This window comes from Saccostrea cucullata, unplaced genomic scaffold (genome assembly GCF_032062105.1).
Source record: "Saccostrea cucullata isolate Sc308-1 unplaced genomic scaffold, CSIRO_AGI_Scuc_v1 ctg477, whole genome shotgun sequence".
Taxonomy (NCBI): domain Eukaryota; kingdom Metazoa; phylum Mollusca; class Bivalvia; order Ostreida; family Ostreidae; genus Saccostrea; species Saccostrea cuccullata.
This window is the reverse complement of record NW_026930652.1, coordinates 78,551-88,414: the sequence shown is the minus strand read 5'-3', so window position 1 is coordinate 88,414 and position 9,864 is coordinate 78,551. Positions and strand designations below refer to the sequence as shown.

Genomic DNA, 9,864 nt, shown 5'->3' with positions numbered 1-9,864 from the left:
AACACGTTCAAAAAGTACATTTTAGTGTTAAAGTTGTTACTAAGTAATTTACACAAGTATGCTTATAATAAAAGGAAAACACTCAGAAAAATTTCAAAATCAAATAGTACAATTCTCAGTCATCCTTGGACTTTCAGTAAGGCATGGCAATAGCGTCTCTCAAAAAAATGAAATAGCTTCTCATTGGTTAAAAAATAAATAACATCTGAAACTTTAAATTGTTGTTGACAATTGTTAATTGGGGAATGTCTGGACAATTAAATGGCACGATTAAATACAAAAATGTCTACCAAAACAAGATATCATGACACATTTTGGTGACACGTAGTAGGTATATGATATTTTAGGCCCGATATTCAAGAGGGGTCCGAATTAACAAACCGAAGTGACCTACCTTCTCTATTTTATAATACCAGGGTTTGACTTTTATAGTAAATCGTTAAATCTGTTATTTTCTGGATTTTTCATATGGAATACTTTGTAAATAAGTACTAGAAACATAATTCATGATATATATATATATATATATATATATATATATATATATATATATATATATATATATATATATATATATATAAAAAATTGACAAGGCAACAATGTTAGTAAAACGTAAGCGCTTACGTTTTACTAACATTGTTGCCTTGTCAATTTTTTTCTAATATTAATTACCGGACACTGTGATATTTCTTTCATTTTTGGATATATATATATATATATATATATATATATATATATATATATATATATATATATATATATATATATATATATATATATATATATATATATTGACCAGGGGTGTATATATGGGGGGGTCCTGTCCACAAGTACCTGTGGACGTATACCCCTATTTTTGGAATATCAATTTTTCAATTGTTCACTGCACTTTTTTTTTAAATAAAAATTAAATGTGACGCGCCAAGCAAAAACCTCCCTTTACGAAGAATTTTGACATTTTCAGTTTTTTATTGATTCTTGTAGAGTTTTTCTTTCTCTTTCATTTGATGTATAACATGATATATATTTCTGTGTATAAATGTATAAAATATCGCATGACAAAGACGGAATATTTACTTTGACGTACAGTGTACGCGTGCATAACTGCATGAATTTTCATAACATAAAATCGTAAAATAACGTCAAGCTATCCAATAATTTGATGATATTTATATTTTCAAATTTTAGATTTGATTCCCTTAAAAATATCAATAATTAAGATTTTTCATCGTAATAATAAAAATAAACATCCTAAACTATATCTTTAAAAAACGAAAAAAGGGGGGGGGGCACCGAAATGATTGACAGGGGAAAAAGAACGAAACTCAAATCAAAAATCTTCTCTCCCTCTAAAAGATATTCCCATTTATGACTTTTTTTAATCCAAGAAAATTGCAGAAATCTACATCACTGCAACAGTAAAAGGAAATGAGCAACATGTAGATGAAAAAATCCTATTATTGTAGTACAAACAATATACATAGCTTCCTATAGGCCTACTAGCTAGGGCTGGTGGGTTAAGACACGGTATAGAGGAATGAAATGGCAAGCCAGATGCCCCGGGTTCAATCCCAATTACCCGGTAAGCAGGGGAACTTAAGGTAGGACCAAATAGATAGGTCAAATTTTTCCTCAAATTCAATTTTTCTGAAACTTTGATATTTTGTTCTAGTACAAAATCTCTCTTTATATATGATTTGAAAGAAATTCAACCGCTCATTTTTTGCCCACATAGTCTGAAATATGGCCTCTCAGACCCCTGTAAGAAGATTGTGAAATCAAACATTCGACTTGAGAACGAGCCTTATTTTAGAATTTTCTATTGATCTATTGCGAATTTGTGTAATACTTTTAATAAAGATAACCTTTTTGTTACTTTAAATCAGTAAGTCACATTGATACTGGAAAATTTGGGTAAAACATTAAATAAAAAAGAACATACATTGTGTCAGAAACTGAAAATTCACATTTAAATATCCGACTGTTTAAGTTTTCATAAGAGAAAATGTATAATTCAATTTTTACAAAAAATCAACAGAATGATTCAAATGGGTCTTAGAATAGAATGTGTAAAAATAAAGAAAATTGAACCGGTGGTTTCAGATATTTTGGTGATTAAAAAAAAATTCAATGGCAAAAAACTAAAAGATTCCGTAGATGACGTCACAATATTTGACCTTTGACCTCTTGATATGACCTTGACCTTTGTAGCACATAAGAATAGAGACTCCTTATATATGTATCTTAATATCAGCCCTCTACTATTTATGGAACAAAAGTTGCACTGCATTTTATAACAGACTCTTACATGCTTGTTTATTGCACTTAGATAGCGTAAACACATTACAAAATGTAAGCTCCCAAACGACCAATATATAGAATTCTCTGATTTTTTCAAAAAATATATAGCAAATTTGCCAAAACTTATTATTTTTCTTTCAGGGATCATTCATTGTTGTCAGTACAGTAATATTACTCTTTTTTCCTCCAGGACTTTTTTAAGAAATGGGTTAAAATAGAATCCACGGGTGTTTTGTCCTACCTTAATTGGATCTGTTTCATTATCAAAGTAGTTATCTTAAAAAAGTTCCAGACAGCACCTACCACCTCCTCCCCCCGGACATTAAAAGTCTGTACAATACACAGAATAAAAAGAAAGTGCATGTATTGTCACAGTTTACATTTTAAATACATGTACCTGAGTTTTTAAAGAGTGCAATAGGTTTTTTTTATCTAAAGGCTACCATAACATTTCTTTTACTACAAGTTTATACTATTTACATGTTTTAGTTTCAATGTTTTAATGCGAGGAAAATGTATGCAAAATTACGAACTCATCTTTAAAGCCTTTTTTGGCATATTGATATTCTCTAATAAATTTTATTTGTCTCTATTTAATAGACGATATAGACTTAAAATCAATAAAAAAGAGATCTCAAGTTACTTTGCTTAAAAGAAAATTAAAAAGTTTAAGGTCAATAAAAGCAATCAAGAATTTTGCGTCTGTGTATGTACCAAATGACATATAGATCCTATGGAGATAGTGTAAAGTGTTAATTTCCATAAATAAGGTATATTAAATGCTTTGTATGCACAATAACATTATAATAAACAGATTTATTATATAGTCTATTTATAGTCCCTATATAGTCTATACAAACGCAAGCAGTTCATAACACTACATATTCACCGGATTTTAGGCCGTATTCACCGGAGGGTCAATGCGCGTGCCACGGCATTGTGACGTCACAATCAGAACATTGAACAACGTTGTAAACAATTGTTGCACCGGCTGCAGCGAGCTACGTTTCTGAGCAGAAAAACAATTATTCAAACCTATTTCAGGATTCTTTTTGAACGTTTGGACGTCTTACATATAGCAAAATTCGGAAAGGAAAACACGGAGGTTACAAAGAGTAATCTGGAGAATTTTTTCTATTTTCAACAATGGAAGATCGCAAATGAAAAAGGTGTCGTCATACAGCCTTCACTCTCTTTTTTATTCAAATCCCGACTATATAATAAAACAATTATGGACTCTTTTGGTGTTGAATATGGTTTGTTATTCACCAGAAAAATATCCATATTGACCTCGGCTTCGCCTCGGTCAATATGGATATTTTTCTGGTGAATAACAAACCATATTCCACACCAAAAGAGTCCATAATTGTATAATATACTTGCTTAATTATTTCAATGACCCAAAAAGATTTTATTTCAATGAACAAGTGATAATCGACAGAATTTTATATTGATGTGTAAAATTAAAACCAGATCCGTAAAAGTATAGGCCTTCCTTAATTTAAGGGTTCATTGTTGTTGTTATTTTTTTATCTCAACTATGTGATGCCAACACGAGTTCTTTAAGGTCATTAGATGTTACCTGGTATGTTATATAGAGCGCTTCCTGAGTGGATAACAGGCACGACAGAACAGTCAGTAGGGAGCGAACATGGAGAATATAAAGGATAAAAAATGTAAAATGCGACTTTATTATTTCCCAAACTTTCGCTCCAACCGATGCATATGGCTTGTTCATGGTAAGACTTTACTATTTTTTTTTAGTGAGAAATTTATAATGGACTTTTTTTTTTTATTTATCCCATCAAGGTTTGAAATGTTCAAATACTGTGGTATCACAAATCTCCTTTTGGGGGAAAAAAGTAAAAACCTAAAATAATGAATGTCAGTTATTTTTTTTCTCACTTTTTGCACCTTCCACGTTATTTGGCATAGTTTTCGCCGCACTTAATTCTATTTTAGCTGTAATTTTAATTCTGACAATTAATCAAGAAATAACTTAAAATTAAAAGTCTATTGAAATATTAAAACAAACAGAATAATCACAGTTTGTGGTGACTTCAAATTGATAAACTGTTTTCATGTTCTTATCTGTCAGTCAAGATCAAGGTTCCTGAGTAACATTATTATATGTGCATATTATTTCGCGAAATAACCCGAAAGTTTCGCGTTATAACGCGAAAGTTACGCGTTTATTCGCGAAAGTTTCGCTAATTTACGCATAACTTTCGCGTAATAACGCGAAACTTTCGCAATATAACGCGAAAGTTACGCGTTAATTCGCGAAATTACGCGTTTATTTGTGAAAGTTTGCGTTATAACGCAAAAGTTATGCGTTATATCGCGAAAGTTACGCGTTTATTTGCGAAGGTTTCGCGTTATAACACGAAATTTTTTTTTATACCTACCAAAATGAGCTCAATGGGCTTTCGAATGTTTGTTTGTTTGTTTTTTTTTGGGGGGGGGGTTAATACGCAAAATTAAGGTAATATATATATCTTTCGTCAATTTCTAGCAATGTAGTTTTAATGAATTTTTGAAAATCCTTTTTTATAATTGATCTTTAAGCTATTTTTTATTATTATGAAACAGGTGATTAATAACAAAAACAGAAGTCTACCGTTGGCGTGCTGGATATCAAGGTTGATAACAAGGATGATAACCCATTTTAAAAGGTCACTGAAGCGATGACCTAAGTGTCGTTTTTGAATCGTTTATTTTATCACCTGGTTGTTAAGTCTATATATTTACATTTGCAAATGTTTTCCTCTATATATAACACTACTGAAAGCAATGTGTATCTATTTAAGGAATGAAGCTAATTTCAACTTATGTTATCCGATATAACATAACTTGGGGCAGTTTACGCTTTATAAACCGCGAAGCGGTTTATAAAAAAGCGTAAACTGACCCAAGTTTTGTTATATCGGATAACATAAGTTGAAATTAGCTTCATTCCTTATAATTTAATTCCAGTGTAGACAATGAGACAATATTTCCTCCGGAAAAAGACATCAAATTGAGCATTCTTTTAAAAGTAACGTCCAGCGGAGTAATATATTTTTGACGTAACTCATTGTGACGTAGGCAAGTTATGTTATCCAAAATATTATATGTTCCTCTGAATGATTCAGCCAATCAAATTGCTTGAATCAAGTGAAATTATATTATAACTGTATAAATACAGGTACGGGGTCAAGAGGTCATAGATGTGCGTATGGATAATCGTTTGACGTAATTTCTCAGTGACGTCATAAAGGGTCGACGCGCGTTCAGAGGATTACATACATGCCGTTGGGTTTGAAAAATAACGCATTTCACACTTTAAAAGTCACAATCAGGCAAATATAAAGTATGAATAAGTCACAAATGTAAATATAAGTAATAAGGTATCATTTTAAAAAAACATCTATCGGGCTATAAATACGGGTTGGTACAAGATTAAATTCATCATAAATGTTTAAAAATGATACCTTATTTCTTAAGCAAATTACTATGCAAATACTGGGGTCAAACACCTAAGAACGCTCCGGTCCTTCGTAAAATAAAGCATCATTCTTCCTTATACATGTATCATTTCTTTCTAAAATAGCCCAGCATTACTACAAATTAACATGTCTAATGTTTAAATTAAAATCTGTGTTAAAAATTATGTTTTATCTTTTAAAATTCCTCAGTGCTAATTCTCTTTATATGATAATATAGGAACCCGACGAATTAAATTACTAAGTACACTTAAGGTAGTCGCAAAGAGCAAGCTGACCGGGTCATATTCCTCTCGGGTGATAACAAGAAAATATAGCACGTCTGATCCTTATTCACCCCGTCTATCAGTACGTAAGACCACAGGCACCTGACGTTACTTGTTTTTGTTTTAATAAAAAGAATATACCCCTACCTAATAATAAACGTTTATTATTAGGTAGGAGTATATTTGTTTTATCAAAAGAAAAATAAGTAACGTCAAGTGCCTGTGCATAAGACTTCTTAGTCTTGGTTGAATTTTAAGCCACTTAAGAAAAGATGAACACTATGCAACCGGCGTCAAGGTCATTGGTCTTAATGTCATTTGAAAGAACTTTATTAGTGGAATATGGATACCAAATAGGAAGTCTCTATCTCCTATGGTTCAAAAGTTATGGTGAAAGTTCGAAAAAGCTATCTTAAGTATATAGTTTACAGTCAAGGTCACAAGGTCATTGACCTGTGTGTCATTTGAAAGAACTTTATTAGTGGAGTATGCATACCAAATATGAAGTCTCTATCTCTTATGGTTCGAAGTTATGGCAAAAGTTCGAAAAAGCTAATTTTAGCATGTAGGTCACAGTCAAGGTCACAATGTCATTGACCTTGTTGTTCATTTGAAAGAACTTCATTAGTGGATTATGCAAACCAAATATAAAGTCTCTATCTCTAAAGGTTCAAAAGTTATGGCGAAGGTTAAAGTTTACAACGGACAGACAGACGTATGTATTTTAATACTTCAAATATGTATTTTTTGTTGCAAGGCCTTTAACTAGATAAAAATAATATTGACCTTTTGACCTTGACATTGGAGATTTCCGTACTTATGAAAAACTTTAACCTTGGCCATAGCTTTTGAACGCCAAGGGCTAGCGAAATCATACTTCACATAATTATGTAATCCTCGTGACAAGACCGTTCATTTGATATCAAGAATGATGACCCTTTGACCTTGACGTTGGAGTTGGACCTACTTTTTAAAATCGGTAACCTTGGCCATAACTTTTGAAGGGTTAGGGCTAGGGTTGTCATACTTCACATATGTATTCTTTGTGGCAAAACCTTTCATTGAATACTAATTGCTTTGATCTTGGAAATTTCCGTACTTAGGAAAAAAAACTTTAACCTTTCATATTTCAAAATTGTATTTTCCAGTGAGAATACCCTACTTTTGATACCAATATATTAAATTTGCATATAAGAAAAGTTTAATCTTCGCTATGTTGCCATAGTGGGCATCAGTGTTTCACAAACGCATCTTGTTAAACATGGCTATAAACAGCAGGTAATGCACAAGTAATCTGAATTACAAAAACTAAAACCATAAGCAGTTACACCAAAACTTTTTTTCCAGAACTGGGAGCCACAGATGATGTCCAATTTCAGTTATATAATTCAAGAGATACGAACCAATCCAATATTGACCATTATCGAAACAATGTTCATCATCTTGGCACAGTGCCAGCACTTGAGATAGAGGGGAAAGAACCCTTGATAGAATCAGGCGCCATCTGTATGTATCTTGCAGATCTCTACCAAAAACTCCAACCAGAGAAAGACAGAAAAGCGGACTTCCTCAAGTAAGTGGCAGAAGAGTTTGTAAATTATCTGTTTTTAAACCTGCCCTTATATACAAGTATTTGTCTATATCAACAAAAGGTTTAACATAGATTACAGAAACACCACGTAATTCCTTTATTTTTGTTTCAGCATCATATTTTACTGCTGTGCCACAGTCGATGAAATCCTTGAACAGCTATTCGTCCAATGGATGTTTGTAGAGCCAGATAAAAGGGACAATGTCTTAATTCAAAATATGATTTCAAAGTTTGGATCTTCGGCCACCCATATAGAAAAATTACTACGCAACAGAAAATACATATGCGGGGATAAGTACGAAGTTTATGTTAATCCAAATAAAAAGAGTCCTACAGTTATTTCTACGTACGATGTACTCACGCATTAAATAAAAAACACATTCTAATTTCAGATTCACGGCAGCAGATTGCGTACTAGGATACAACATTTGGTGGGCTAGTGTGATGCAAAATGGAGAACTGCTAAAAAATCACCCATCGATTCTGTCCTACTTTGAAAGACTGAAAAGACGGAAAGCCTTCCAACTCACATTCTCGAATGAATGACTGAATATTTAGAGTTTAAGAGTTTACTTGCATAGGCGTCGGAAGCAAATTGATAAGGCTATATAATGTCTATTTTTGCAAAAAAGTGAGAGGGAGGGGGCTAAGCCTTACGCCAATGCTTGTGCAAGCTAGATGGACAAGATTCATATAATTTGTTACGTGTATATGTACATAACATTGTGTATAGATGCTTTATTACTTATGCTCTCTTGAAAGAAGAAGTCCTAGATATACCAGTACAGAGTTTATAATGGGGTGATTGTGTGAGGATGTGCATGCTTTGGAGGTTGTGTGCGTGCGTCTCAAAGCATTCTTGTATTTTAATTTTCATGTACTTATCTCTAGTGTCATGTAAAATAGACTGATAATATTCCTGTCCAGGGAAATATATTATACTTCGAAGGTGGCTTAATCATCTTATTACTGAAAAAACAATAATTATTATATGTATATGATTCAATGATCAAATGGTACAAACTAAGCAATGAGCTCGCTAATTGATACCCCCTCCTCCCATATGAATATAATGACAGTGTCCATGTTGATTTTGCTACGGGAAACCCAAAATATATGTCGGATCAAAAAGTGAAATAGGAGGTGCACAATGGCAATATGTAATAAAGATTTTGTGAAAGTCTCATCAAATTTCATTCGAGTGGTATAAGAGGATTTGCGGATAAGAGTTGGGTACCCCAAAGCGTAACAAACAGACGTACAGACAGACTGACGGACGGAAAACTCGATTACTATATAACCTCCCACTTGCTTTTTAAAAAATTACTTTTGTATATTTGCATAAGTCCAAGCCAAGTGGGGTTAAGATTAAAAGTTCTTGTCTTTTTAAATCTATATTTGAGCGTGTTGAAAAAAAATATCACCCACGTACGTTCATAACAAGAGGTCCAAGGGCCTTGGATTTCTCTTCTGACAAATTGTACATCCTATCACTTCTACCCTCTGGGAATCCTGTATATGAAGATAACGCCTTACAATTAGGTCAATGTGACCTATATTTTGGTTAAATCAATCTGAGTACCAAAGATTTATCAACTGACAATGTTTGCTGATTCTAAGCCTCTTACTGTCTTAAATATTCAGATATAGCGATGAGGTTCCAAAAAATAGGTCAAAGGACCTACGTTTTGGTATGAAAGCACTACAAGACCCAAAAGCACCTGCATGCTGACTAAGTTTGATGATTTCAAGTTTCTTATTGTTAAAAATACTTAGAAATTGCATTGAAATTCCAAATTAAGGTCATTTTGGCCTCTTTTATACTTAACATATTCTGTTGATTCAAAATACATGTACATTAACTGACAGAATAAACTGAGTAAAGCTAATAAGTATATTTAATTAAATACAGCCGTAAAATATCAAAACAAGATCATAGTCACCTACTTTTCAGTTGACATACTCTGAGGACCCAAGATGCATAAACTGACAAAGTTTGATATCTTATGCCATTTACATGTAGTACCTTAAATAACTTAAATATGGACCAAATACTAGTATTAAAAAATTAGGTCACAGTGACCTACTTTTAAGTTGACGGACACTGAGGACCCAATATGCATCAACTCACATAGTTTATTGATTTAATCCAACTAGTATCTAACACATGTATATCTAAATATAGCCATAAAATATCAAAAGTGACGAACGGACAGACAGA

At 32.5% G+C, this 9,864-nt stretch overlaps 1 protein-coding gene across 1 annotated transcript; it reads left to right on the top strand.

The window, feature by feature from the left end:
- Nucleotides 1–3,917: 3,917 nt before the first annotated feature.
- Nucleotides 3,918–8,214, top strand: LOC134229466 (uncharacterized). Its single transcript, XM_062711216.1, has 4 exons — nucleotides 3,918–4,040; nucleotides 7,400–7,625; nucleotides 7,756–7,938; nucleotides 8,036–8,214. Exons 1-4 carry the CDS (start codon nucleotides 3,953–3,955, stop codon nucleotides 8,187–8,189), a joined length of 651 nt encoding a protein of 216 aa, XP_062567200.1. The 5' UTR covers nucleotides 3,918–3,952; the 3' UTR covers nucleotides 8,190–8,214.
- Nucleotides 8,215–9,864: the final 1,650 nt, after the last annotated feature.

Coding starts and splice junctions, on each gene's coding strand:
- LOC134229466 (XM_062711216.1), top strand. CDS start 3,953: ATGGAGAATATAAAGGATAAAAAATGTAAAATGCGACTTTATTATTTC. Junction 4,041..7,399: donor ATGCATATGGCTTGTTCATG/GTAAGACTTTAC, acceptor CTTTTTTTCCAG/AACTGGGAGCCACAGATGAT. Junction 7,939..8,035: donor AAATACATATGCGGGGATAA/GTACGAAGTTTA, acceptor TTCTAATTTCAG/ATTCACGGCAGCAGATTGCG.